We start from the raw sequence: 14,307 nt of genomic DNA on the forward strand, positions 1-14,307 counted from the left end.
GGGATACTATCAATCAGACAAAAACATAATGTTATGGCGTAGGTTGCAAAGTTTACTACAATATTTCTCTATTATGAAGCGGACCTCTCTACTGAGTACCACAGGTACCTCTGGTTGCATGTTTAACCACGATTAGCATTATTAGCCTCTATTTGTCTTTAGTTGAAAGCTTTAGTTAGGACTCTAGTTAATTACAGTTTCAGCTCACTACGAAAACTGAATCTTTGCACATGCACTAAAATTATACCCTTACGGCATAAGAATTAAGAGCTATGTGATGTTTATAATTATTATTAAACTAACTAATGCTAAGAAGATGAAGACAATAAAATTCTACTGCACCATAAAGTCTTCTGTTTAATAGAGTAACGGGATTATCTAAGCACCACGTCATAAAATTCTCACTCAATACAATTTTCAGCACTTTAAGACACGATAAGGAGTGGTATTTCACTTACAAAAAACCTCTATTATAATAACCGTAAGCTGTACAAAAGTTCAGCCGTGTAGAAAATCGGTTTACCCTTTTTCTAGTGCAGCAGTGTGGCCAGTGTATGGTTTTTATATCAAATGCTATATAAAAAAAACTTATATATATCTATTTGTGAACAAGTGATAGATAATATTTGATCCCTTATGTAGTTTTCATCATAATTATAGAATTCCATTTTTTGTTATAATTTCAGACGGTATGATAGATGCGATGCATCTATCAATAAGGGTAGTTTATAAGAAATAAAAAGCTAATATTAACTGTTAATTCGGGAAAAATACCTCAGCAGGCAACACCAAGTATACGAAAGCTTATAATTTAGCAGCGTTAACGGTTATCAGCCGCAAGATGGCGATGTAAGCGCACAAGATAAGCACCTTAATTTCCTTTTTTATACAGTTTATCCTTTGCAGGATGTTTCAAGAGATACCATCGTGTTCTTTAGCTGAGAACGGGGTATTATGGGGTTTGTGTTTTGATAGCAGACACTGATAGGGTAGCTAGTTTGTATTGGGGCGTCTGAGTGAATTTAGAAGCAGTTACTTTGGAGCTAGATTCGTAGTATAGTAAACATAAACATAAACATAAACATAATTTTATTGTGCAATAAAAACTTAACTTAAATGGTGACGCCCTGACTCCTAAACTAGGAGCACCTGTATGTCAGGAGTCAGTGCCTTCCCAGTCTGAGTGAATTTAGAAGCAGTTACTTTGGAGCTAGATTCGTAGTATAGTAAACATAAACATAAACATAAACATAATTTTATTGTGCAATAAAAACTTAACTTAAATGGTGACGCCCTGACTCCTAAACTAGGAGCACCTGTATGTCAGGAGTCAGTGCCTTCCCAGAAATTGTACAGAAGTTTTGACGCTCTATGAATAATTAAATTATATGTTAACTAAACAATTTAACAAAGTATATTGTTAGTTTAATTATAATTAAACCCAGGTTATGTTTGTTGGCAGCAGGTATCACTTGGCTAGACTGCGAAACGGCCCACTACCACCAGTAATCTTCGATGGGGTTACTTTGCCTTACTGTGACAGTGTTAAAAACCTTGGTCTTCATATCCAGAATAACCTGTCATGGGAATTGCATGTCTCAGAAATTAGTCGCAAGATCTATGCCTCGATGCATGGACTAAAACGGTTGCAGAATTTCCTGCCATACTCGACCAAAGTTACGCTAGTCAACTCCTTGTTGCTCCCTATCATTGACTACGCAGATGTGTGCTACCCTGATATCACCGAAGAGCTACTTGATAAACTCGACCGTCTGCTCAACTTATGCATTCGCTATATTTTTGGCCTGCGTAAGTATGACCATGTCACCGATTTTCGTAATAAACTCAAGTGGCTCAACATCCGTCATCGAAGGAATGCTCATATTGTTTCCCTAGTATATGGTATAGTCTATAATCCTTGTGCCCCCTCTTACTTAACCGATCGCTTCTCATTCTTTGACTTTACTGATCGTCCTCAACGGTCAAGTCGAAATTTGCTCTTTCGTACCCCAGAGCATAATGCGGCAGGGTATTCGGATTCTTTCACCGTGTCAGCGGTTCGCCTGTGGAACGAGTTACCATTGCATATAAGGCAATCGCAGTCCATAGAAACCTTTAAGTCTAAGGTTCGTCTGCACTACCTCCAGAAACAGAACAATCAGCAGCAGATCTAATTTATATACTTTATCTGTTTTGTTGTAGTTTGTAAGTGTGACGATGATATTATTATTTTTTTGTTATAGTAACTATATATTTTATTTATGTATGTAGGTATATATATATTATGTATTTATAAGTATATTTTTTTTACGTTTATTTTATGATATTATGTATAAGTAAGTATATATTCTAGTGTTAAACAATAGATATTAAACAGAATTAAACTTTTCTCATTGTCTTTCGCACTACCTATCATTTTCTCCACAACGCCCAAGGTTAACTGGAAGAGAATGCTTTTAGCATTAAGTTCGCCTATGTACAAATAAATTTATGTGCAATAAAGAATTTAATAATAATAATAACATGCATACATGCAAAATTAAATAAAAAGTAATGTAAACTCATTTTGACAATATTTTGTGGTAGGTATAACAATAATTTGCGATTGTATGTAATGTAGGTATATGTAATTATCTTTACTTTAATTATAGGTAAGAACAACAGCACTCTCTATAAAATTATACATAACAAAACAAACTAACAGTTCTGAGCTTTTCTAAGTGAGTACAAGAAATTACTTAAATATGTATACAATCACGCACGACCCATTACGTCCCCACTACTGGGGCACGGGTCTCCTTCCAATGAAGGAAGGGTTTAGGCCTAGTCCACGTATACAATATAAGTATGCAAAGAAGTTAAACAAGCACGACACTACAACTTCTTGCTTATTAGATTCTCGAGACCCTCATAGTCAAACGTCCGCAGCCACTCGATTAGTATGTTTTTTATTGCATTGTTACTAGCTGTCTTCACCTTGTATATAGAGTTAAATATATTGTAAATAGTGGGGGCTAGGTAAGAGTAGTGTCGCTTGGCAAAAGCACTTTTTGCCCCGGGTACTGGACATCTATCAACTCTTCGTCTATTGGGGGGCAAGAATGGGACGTCTAATCTGTGATATCTTCGCAGACATTGATACACAAAAAGTTTTCGAACACTTAGTACATTAGCTTTTTCATACAAAGTAGTAGTGGAATGTTGAAAAGGCAGGAAAAGAAGAACTTTAAGTATCGCACGTTGAGCGCGTTCAATTTGTATGAGGTGAGTTTTACATGCTCCACCCCAGGCATTTATTCCGTAGCTTATTACACACTGGCAGAGAGCTGTATAGGTTTGAAGGAGAAGGTTGTTATCGGCAACTAAGCGTAGGGCTTTGAAAACGTATATTAGCTTACGGATTCATAGTAACACATGGCACTTGATTTCAAGTAATTGTTTTCTTATTCTATGCTTTGGATGGCACGTTAAGCCGTGGGTCCCGGTTGCTGTTTAGGCAGCAGTCGTGAAGCCTATTCAGAGGCCATCGGGCAGCTTGAAAACATCTTACAGTTGACCACTTACCTAAGGGGTTTCTAGTCCTGACCCATATTGGTACGCATTATAATCCTATTACAAAAAACATAATTTTGAAATTCCCCATTCATAGATTATATTTAAAAGTCCCCACAAAACAAACACATAGCACTAAAATCCGGGGAAGTTTAAACAAACAACATGGCATCACCCAGGCATCCATCGCCGGTATATCTCGGGTAAGTTCGACGTACTTTCGGCGCCAGGACGTCGCGACACCCTGTCTGCCGACACACTGTAGCAGGGGGGAGAGACAGATATAAAGAAAGAAACTGCATCTACAGGGTGTTACTGAAGTGGTATAGTGAACGTAAAAGGTTACTGTATAAGTCATTGTAAACAAGTTTTGTTCTAAAAGTTTATAAAAATATTTAAGCTAATTTCACAAAGTTATAGTGCACAGGTTGATCACAATGTAATGGATAATCCTATAAATATACAACGACGACAAACCCAAGACCCTCAAGTCACACTAGATTAGACTATTTTTGGCGTCTAGGCGACAAACACTAGACTCTAGTTTAGAATTAGGTATATTTTAAAATCTGTATTTACCAATAGCATTATAATATAAAGGAAACTTTTAGTTTAGTGGTTGTTCTAACCGTAAATTCAACAAGTTGGGGCAGAGATTCTTTCACGAATATGCGAAGAACGCCTGAACTATTTGCATAGCTGTTTTCAGGGGTTACCTGAGGTGGTTTAACTATTGTTTTCGTATTTAACCGACCACACTCAGTCGTTAACTGGAAAAGCAGCCAGTTTCAACAGATACACCTACTTCCGGTTCCGCCATAGAGAAGATAGAGTGATAGTGTTTCTTTATTCAAATGGAGTAACAAAGGGTTAATTACACCATCGTTGAAGTTCTTAAAAGTTTATTTTAAACAGCTATAGGTTAAAACGTTTGCTACTAACTGTTGAAAGAAGTAGGCTAGTACCTACATTGTAAAAATCCATTACCCTTCTTAGGGACCAGCCGATAAAAACTTATAATTTAGAATTATCTTTATCTTTTTGCAACAAATAAATACTTAAGTACCTCCAATTCATGTAATTTTTTTTTCAGTGACGAATATTTTTTGTTGCATAGTAGTATTTATTATTATGGAAAAACTAATATACAGATGCATTACTATAGTTATATAGGTACTGTATGCTAGAGCTTTTTTTGCAACTGTACCTTCTTTCGACATCCGGTTACGAACGAGCTTTGTCTGCCAACCGCTGGCCGACTTCCGGTTTCCCCGCGGCAGCTTTTAACGACTTTTCTTACATTTAAAACAATAATAAAACGTAACCTTCAAGAAATAACGCCTATTTTTACATGCTCTAACGGCTAAAAGTTTAGATTTATGGCTTTGCAAATGCGTTTTCGCAATACTTTTCTGTTGTTAGAAGTTCCAAATTAACTGGTTTTGTATGGAGATAATACTTTGTTATTGATTCAAAAACTTCTTTCGTAGTACAGTGGTCATTCCCTGGTTAGACATATTTGTTTGTATTGTGTTTGAATGCTATACAGGGTGTTGCAAAATTGGTATACTAAGCCGAAACCTACATGTGCAGCATGGTATATCTAAGCCCGAAACTGAAATCAGAATTTGGAAATTCTCGAAAAAAAATAACATTTTCCATAGTAAAAAAGTCACGTGACCAACAAAGTTTCTATGGAAAATGTGCACATGTAGGTTTCGGCTTAGTATACCCTTTTTGCAACACCCTGTATACTTACCTATATTGTTTATCAAAGACTATACCAGTACTCTGCGGTGACAAGCTAAGTTACCATTTCTTATGTAAATAATTATAATTACGTAACTATGTATCAATAATTTATGTATTGTATGTTTTGTTTCAGAATCTCCCTCCCCGATGTGGAGGTTAGAGTGAGACAACACACACGATGCGGCGATGGGCTCTGCTCATACTCACACTTATATGCGTATCTGTGAAGGGTAAGCCATTGTTTTTAGTTTCAATATAAGCCTAATAACATTTAGGGACTTCTCACACACGGTTATACGAGCCCAAACTAGGCAGAGCCCGTTCTGGCTCTGATATACCTATCTACACAGATACATAGATAGATACATATTAACACTCAAGAACCATTCTATAGAAGCCATATTCTTTAGCCATTGTTGCTAACTATGTAGAGGAAATTATAATAAACATCGTCATCATAATCATTAGCCCTCTATAGCCCTCTATTGGCTGTAGGCGTCCTTTGTCCTATTTTTCAGGTTGTCGGCAACCTAGCTGATTATTAGAATGCTAAATATTTTTCTTCTTTTTCAGACATCGCAGGTAGCTGGGAAGAATGGTGGACGTACGATGGTATTTCAGGTAAAAAAAGTTTTTTTTTTTGCTCTATTTTCATAAAAGTGTACTTATGTTATAAACGAAGTAGATTAGATTTCATTGTGTTGTATTCTAAAACATAGTATATTCATAGATACAAACAAATCTACCTATATAACAGGATTGATTTCATTCTGGGAAGTGTTATTTCCATATACTAAACAATGACTACCGAACTTTTTGCCACCCTGTAATATTAGCTGTAAAGTATTTCATAACTTTTACCTACTCGTGGATGAAAACTGAAATGAACTCGAGGGTTCGGGTGACTATTGAATGAATAAATTGGTCATCCAATAAAAACTTTTTGAGAGATTAAATTTCAACATACCCTTGAAATATACAAATGGTTATTCTCGACTTGACTTCCTGTTTTACAAATAGTCTAACTTCGAGTAGGTATCACGATGATGCTTGCAAGCCTTTAAACTGAAAGTATTTTTTGTTAATTGTAGTGTTAATAGAAAGTTTAAAAAAACTATCGTCCTTTTTACAAACTCAAACTTATTAATAGTTAACATGACTCTTTTTCGTTTATGAATAAAAAATTAAAAAAATCGTGAGTTTAGATATCTTAATTATATAAAGCTTAAGGCTGTCACTAAAGCTAGAAGAAAATCAGAATCTGTCAAATCTAGTGAGGGGGGTTGAGGTTAGTGTTGCCCAAATTCAGTCTTGGTCTTGCAGTCTTGGTCTTGTTCTTGCGTTTTTGCAAGACCAAGACCAAGAACAAGACCGCGTATTTTTAGCAAGACCAAGACCAAGACTGACCGTGCAAGACTTGAGCAAGAACAAGACATAGCCTGCAAGACTCTTGCGTCTTGCAGAGCGCTATTTCACTGAGTAGTTAGGTGTAACAGTTCGGTGTATAGGTAAGTACGCTTAGGAATTCTATGAGATGCAAAAAACTGTATCAAAGAAAATGAAAAACTGGACCTATGCGCATTACGACTAATACCATAAACATAGCGAATAAAAAAATATCTATTAAAATCAAAAAGTAAACTTTAATAAATAGTAATAGACTAATAGGTAATTGCAAGACTTGCAAGACTCTTGCTGCAAGACCAAGACCAAGACCAAGACTGGGAGCGCAAGACCAAGACCAAGACCAAGACCAGGTGTATTGGCGCAAGACCAAGACCAAGACCAAGACCAGGTGTATTGGCGCAAGACCAAGACCAAGACTGGCTAAGTCTCGTCTTGTTCTTGCATTTGGGCAACACTAGTTGAGGTATGCGGGGCGTTCTCCGGACAATGACATGAAATTTTAACATAGAACTCGAAAACATTAAAGTGAAGACATGCCACTTTGTTAAACATATACTAAGTAAGTAATATTGTTTTGTAAGTGATACGAAAATATTTATTTTTATTTGAAAGTATTTTTAATATTTAATCATTAATTATAAAAAGTCGTGCCCGTGCCGATATTTATACAGGTTGTTGCAAAAAGGGTATACTAAACTAAGCCGAAACCTACGTGTGCAGCATGTTATTGATGTTATGTCTAAAACCCTGGAAATGAAATCAGAATGTAAAAATTCGCGTTTTTTTTTTTCGCGAATTAAGTATAGCCTCACTTGGGGGCAGATTTTAATATAAGAGGGACTACAGGGTGTTGTATTAAAAAAAGTATAGTTAGCCGAAAGGGCGTTACTCTGAATAACTTTTATCCTACGTATTTTTTTATATTCGTGAAAAAAAAACGCTTCTCCATATATTTTTTTTTGGTCACGTGACCTTTTAGTTAGACGACCTGTTTTATTTTGGTGTTTTAAAAGCAGAACAGTAGTTTGCAGAACTCTGCATATACAGGGTGTCCCAAAAGGTTACGTAGCTGGCAAAGGTGGTGATATGGGGTGGTCTGGGTGAGGTATAATATGTACTTAAGTATGTGTATTTTGGATATGATAGAAATAATATTTTTGTTTCTTAAAACCAAAAAAAAATAAAACCTTGTTGCGCTCTTTTGCTCACTGTAAGTACCTACAAATATTGCTGTATTAAAAAAAATGCGGTTTTGTAATAACGATTATAAAAAAAGTTATTTTCAAGTCAAGGAGTCAGTACCTAATTACAATTTCAGTCAACACCAGGTGAACTGAAAAAAAATAGATAGTTCTAATTATTCTATAATCGCTTTAGATCGCAAACATTGTAACTCCACTTTTCTCGGCGAAAAGTCAATTAGTGTCAGTTGGTGTCAATTAGGGCATGCAATACCGGAATAATTTTCAATACCGGTATTGAGTTTCGGTATTACTACTTCGGGATTCCGGTACTAATACCGGTATTAGACTTTCTTGTTGTTATAAATGGCAAATATTGTGTTTAAAGGACTATAGGCCAAAATTAAACAAGAAAAGGCAATCAAATTCTGTAATTATAGATATAGATTTCTACGACAATTGAGTATTAGAGTTAAAATGATAGATTTGAAAAAAAAAATTTGGTGTCGGTTTACGCAACGGGCAACAGTAGATTTCCAACGGCCAAAAACTACATTAAACTATTGGAAAAAAGTGCGCTTTCATAGTATATAAGAACACAAGGCTAACTATACCTTAATCGCTTTATTTATAGCCTAAAAAGTCCGATTCCGGTATTACTTCAATACCGGTATTAACTTTCAATACTGGTATTGAAAAATACTTATTTTTTTTCCGGGTTCCCGGTATTGCGGTATTGTATGCCCTAGTGTCAATAGAAACGTTTTTTTTAATTTACATGTTTTGTTTTACTCTTTATTCGAAAAAAAAACTGTATTCCGCATTTTACAATTTGTTTTCCTCCAAACCAGAAACCGTGATTTTTAAACAAGAAAATTTAGTAATTCCCTTTATTCTCATATACAACGTGCGATGTAGGCGAGCGTGAACGAAAACTATGCAATAAGCCTTTGTTTTTATTACTACTTTACTAAAATAAAATAACATACTCAACAATGTTAATATTTTTTTTTTGCAATATTGTAAAATTAAAATCTAATTATTAACATGAATTTCAACTTTTTTTTGACGGCATGACGGCTGCTGCAGCTACGTGCTGTCCAGACCTCCAACCAATCCCACCAGTACTGCAGGTTGCGTCGAATACGAGCCATTCTCTTCGACTTGACAAAACAGGTGCTCCTGGAAGGGCCATAAATCGCACGGCACCCGTACCGTATAGAGGCAACGGACTCCTTTGCAACAGCCTCCCAGATTCCTAAGTAGCCCATGCACTGCATGGCGAGCACAGCTCCAGCTTTTCGTAATGAATCCTTGGGATGTCAGCCCTCTAGGAACGCGGTTACTATTTTTAAGCTAAGAGCTAGTTCTCATCCTGCTCCGACAGTGAACGAACGCAAAGTATTGTACCCACTATCGATCACGCATTTCGGATGCCAAACTGACTGTCCGAAAGGTCGAGACCGTACCACCACGTACTACAGAGGTATGACTCGTTCGAAGAGCTTGTCAGGCTCTTACAGCAGTTAGATGTGTCGGTCAACGGAAAGATAATCTACAGGCCTGCTTTATTTATTTAGGAGCACTAATGTGGCCTCCTTTCAGTCATTGAGAAACTCACTGGCACTCAGGCTGCGGTTGAACAGGAAGATAGACTGTCTAAACAAATCCTTTTTAGGCTAGTTAAAAAAAAACTTTAGGTAGGTAGTATGTTAACTAGAACTACAAATAAAACAGTATAAATATGTGTCTCCTCTTAAAGTTGGTCACGAGGAGTTACGATGATTACGATTTGAGGTGACGCTGACGATATACAAGGTGTTGCAAAATGGGTATAAAGCTAAGCCAAAAGTGGATTTAGGGGTCATTCTGATCCACTTTTCTTAAACAATTTTGAAAATTCACAAAATAAAACCTTTTACAAAGAAACTTATTCGATTACGTGACTTTTTACTATAAAGACCGAATTTATTTTTCGAGAATTTCCAAAACTAGTAGAACAAAAGTTGTTCAGAATAACTCCCTGAGTCACCGCCTGTTGGCATAGTATAATCTTTTTGCAACATCCTATATAGGTAATATCAGGTTTACCTGGACCTGTAGAGTGAGATTTGATCTGGCAAGGGGAGTCACAATAGATCTTTTAGGTTGCAGTGGCGAATGGGCACTGGTTTCCCTGCCCATTTCTATAACTATAACTATATGTAATTTTATGGCAATTCAATAATGGTATGACATTAACATATTTGAAAAAATAATAAAAAATATAGGTACATTACCTATAACCCTAATAAAAAAAAACTGGTTCAGCCCTTCCTTTAAACTTATAACACCCCTCTATTTCCTTCAGGAGTTCAAAAGCTGTGTTAAATACATATTTTTTATGAGTTTTTTTTAATACTAGACGACCGTATGGCGTAGTAGTTATTGACCCTGACTACTGAGCCGAAGTTCCCGGATTCGATTCCCGGCTGGGGCAGATATTTGTTTAAACACAGATATTTGTTCTCGGGTCTTGGATGTGCCCGTAAAATGGCAATAGGCCCGCCCCCTATTACATTGGGATTTAAACAACACTGGCGAAAAGTGGGTGCAGCAATGCACCTCTGCCTACCCCGCAAGGGAGTACATTAGTACAAGGCGTGAGAGTGTATGTATGTGTGTATATATGTAGATAAAGTCGCACTTAACCGCTTTTTTTGCAAAGCTTGTTAAATACCTTCATAGATTTAAAAAAAATATGTACATTTTAGTTCTTCAATTTTTAAAAGTACTTATACTTTTGAACACCCTTTAGTGTACAGACTACCACATCTTAAAATATATATTATAAAAAATTACGGTTTTTGGTTTCAAATAATACAAATTGAGAACTTAATTTTCAACACCCTGTATATTGTGTAGCTAACCTAGCATACACAATAGGGTGCCCCGTTGATGTATGGAGGTATTTTTTTTTCAAGATATCAAAAACATAGGGGTCTCAAAAGTTGCGTATTAGTGCGTAGTTTAAAACTGCATTTTTAGTTTTTGGATTTATAGGTACTTATAGCCCTCTACCAGGTCTGGAATTTTGAATATTTTTCGAATTATCGTACGTCTTAAATATTTTATATTTATTTTATTTAGTACCTTATTCGTTATTATTTATCTAATATTAGGGGTATTAAAGACAAATAAAGCAAAAAATATATAAAAAACTATATTAAATAAACTCTAAATAAAAATATCCAAGCCTTGTAACAACCCTTAAAATTAAAAGTAGGCATTTTACTTCGAGACATTAATTTGGTCCGAATCAATCCATCTGCGGCCTTTGGTCCAGCAACTGACACCGGCCAGCCGACCAGCAACTCAGTCACTAACTTCACACATCTTTCCACAGCCTGGGTGTGACAGGGGAATGCTGGAATAGCGATATCATTGAACCTTTCCTTTTCGACCATTCCCTTCAAACCTTCGTAAGATAACTACATTATCCAAAATTATGTCAATGTAGTCAGCAGCTTGAAAGTTCAGTTTTGGTAACTTGAAAACTCGAACAGAGTTACTTTTGACCTTGCGAGCCTCAATGATTCTTCTTAGACCTAGTTCTCTGATAGGGCGTCTATCTTTGATAAACATCGCTAAAAATGAATTTCTCTGCATGACAATTTTTTTTTTTTGCATGTCATGCCGGACTGTTTCTCTTGCTCCGCTTCACTCGTGACGAGCCCAAAGTCCTGGAGGACGGCCGTGGCGACAGCGGCTGCTGATCGGTCAGAGATGCCATGTCAATCATATAAATTGTTGCAGAACCGGAATCGGAATTATGTTATTCTTACATATCGAAAGTCCAGATGTTGAAGGCTCATTCCTCATAGGAGTGTCCTCGGATACTGGTGGTGGTATCGTTTTAATCAGCTGGCTTCTCGTTGGGGGTTCCGGTTGCACTGCAATTGATATTTCAGTCTGCAGTGTTTGTTGGCGTTAACTATTCGGTTGCTCTTTTTTGAAGTTTTCTCGTTTCAACTAAGTCGACCGTACTAATGGTAATTTTTCGGTCCGTTTGCTGATCATTCAAGAAATCTTGCCCTTTACGGGGTACTTTATTAGTTTGTGATCAGCAGCATGAAGTTAACAATTTACACTTGCAATTGGCGACGTCGAACAAACCAGATGTAATCCTGTTTTGGAATGTTTGCACTATAACATGTAAAATTGTATTTTATTTTTTCCTGGCCATCGTTTCAGCTTAGGTACTCATTGTACTCAATTTTATTAGTAACTGAATAACTCGAAGGTACTCACTGTCGGTATGGAAGCAGATTCAGACATCTTCTTCACGTCTTTGCTCACAATCGGAAATCGCCGGCTGCTTTGCAGCGCCTGCACTTAGTAAGGTATATCTTACATGCTCTATGTATCTTAGCAATTGTAAATACGTTGTTAACACACTATTTTTGAGTTCTGATGGTGCTCCAATAATGAAACAATACACTGCAATGCACCTAGTAACATAATTCGAACTCATTGTTTTTATTTTCAATCAAATAACTTTTGAGCCGAGCGCTGCAATAGTACTGAAGTTTGTCACTTAGAGAATGATTTTTTTAAGTCTAGCTACGTATCAATTACTCCAAAAATTTCAAGTAATGACTAACAATAATACCTACTGTCAATGATTCGTGTGTTACTTTGACACTTTTCGACCGATAAAATGAGTACTCAATCAAATGGAACCTAGGGCAATATTAACAAAAAACTGAAACTTTGACCTTCGGTAGAGGGCTAAAAGTAGTATTCAATATTTTTATTATTATTTTATACGAAAACAATGTTTGCATACGCAACTTTTCAGACCCCTAACTTTTCCAAATTCGAAAAAAAGTTCAAACGGGTCACCCTAATACACAACCGTTAAAATAAAATAAAGTTAAATTATTACCCCTCAGAATATAAACAGGCTCGCGCTTTGGCATACTGTATTGACCGTATAGTTCTTATTCGGAGAATCTAATAAGTGTTATTATGTATAATGTTTACCTTTATCTATGCATCTGTAACTCTATAGTAAAAAATGTAAACAAATCGAAAAGGCGAAATGTTTTCTAAGAATTTTCGGCTTTTCTCCATCTAAAATGTTTAGAAAATTAACTTTTCATAGCAAATGCATATGTATTATAATATTTGCAGTCATCATTTGTTGATTTAATCAGTTTTTGTGAAATATTTGATTAAAAATAAAATGGCGTGGGTATCGCTCCTAACAGGCCGCCACCAGGGCGACGACTGAAGAAATCTGAAATCTGTCACGGCGTCATCATTTTTAAACCGGAATTTATTAGTTTTTTGCAAAAAAAAGTTGACTTCTGGTCCATTAAATCCAACTCTTTAAGGTAACTTTGTTAAGAATTTAATTACCTACACATACATATAAGATTCCATGAAAATGGGCCCTCTGATTTCGAGGGTTTTTTCATAATAAGTCGAAAAATGGCAAAAGACATGGTCTGTTTGCAATTTTTTTTAACATACTTATTATAATCCTGCACCAATTTCTAAGCAACTAACATGTTGAGTATACCCTCTGCTACAATATATATTTTTCTCAAAGTGATAGAAGCTACCGTTTTTCCAATCTAATCAAGTATATCAAACCGACTTTAGCATTTTAGGTTTCGTAATCCCCTTAATGTACGTGTATGTAAGTTTACAGGTGAGTTTGAATAATTGAATAAAATAATAACTACCCTGTCTACGTCAAAGCCATGCGATGTCAACATAACGTATATATCTAACGTAACGTATATAATATAATAACGTATATATCCACTAATTACTGCACAGATAGCGCAATGACAAGTCACAACGTATAATAACGTATGCAGATACTATCTTAACGAGCTAACGTTTTAACGAGAACTTCGAAGCGATTCCACTGTAGAAATACCTCGGACATATTTTACTATGTGCTTCTTTAGAGGGACTTATTTTATTATATCTAGCAGTGGACTGGATAGTTTGTTGGCTTATGATGATACCTATATTTTTAATGATGCTTTTGAAAACGATAAATGGCCATATAGCAGCTGTCTAGTATTACATTGAGTAAGTAAGTGTCAAAGAATGATGAGTTCGTTCAACACAATATAATATACTGAGAAACAGTGGGTACAGCAAGCACTTCTAATTGAGAGTGTTGTGTCTAATTTTCGATATAAGATCCCCTTATTATAAAACATAGACGAAACATATATTATAATAGTTCTAGTTTAAGACCGATTTTAGGCTATTGATACGTATACGTATAAGAAATACAAAGTTCACATTTCTATGAAGTAATTGTAATATTCATTGCGGACCGAAGCAAACTTACTCACCCGTTATATTATCTTATCTACACTTACGCCCTTTAGCTAATTCACTTCACCGC

General features: G+C 35.8%; 1 protein-coding gene and 1 long non-coding RNA gene across 2 annotated transcripts in view; one reads left to right on the forward strand and one right to left on the reverse strand.

Annotated features, from left to right (window-relative positions):
• LOC105385797 (carbonic anhydrase-related protein 10) overlaps positions 1-14,307 on the forward strand; it is a 76,268-nt gene that overhangs the window by 49,317 nt on the left and 12,644 nt on the right. The window contains exons 4-5 of the mRNA XM_048625590.1: positions 5,438-5,534; positions 5,878-5,925. Of these exons, the coding sequence (XP_048481547.1) occupies positions 5,483-5,534; positions 5,878-5,925 (100 nt within the window). The 5' untranslated portion in view covers positions 5,438-5,482. The remainder of the gene's footprint in view (positions 1-5,437; positions 5,535-5,877; positions 5,926-14,307) is intronic.
• LOC125489550 lies at positions 1,075-1,377 on the reverse strand. The gene is made up of 2 exons (XR_007267062.1): positions 1,317-1,377; positions 1,075-1,149 (listed from the first exon to the last, which is right to left on the reverse strand). It is a non-coding gene; the product is annotated as an uncharacterized LOC125489550 (long non-coding RNA).

The sequence above is a fragment of the Plutella xylostella genome, chromosome 14, assembly GCF_932276165.1.
Source record: "Plutella xylostella chromosome 14, ilPluXylo3.1, whole genome shotgun sequence".
NCBI classification, from domain to species: Eukaryota; Metazoa; Arthropoda; class Insecta; order Lepidoptera; family Plutellidae; genus Plutella; species Plutella xylostella.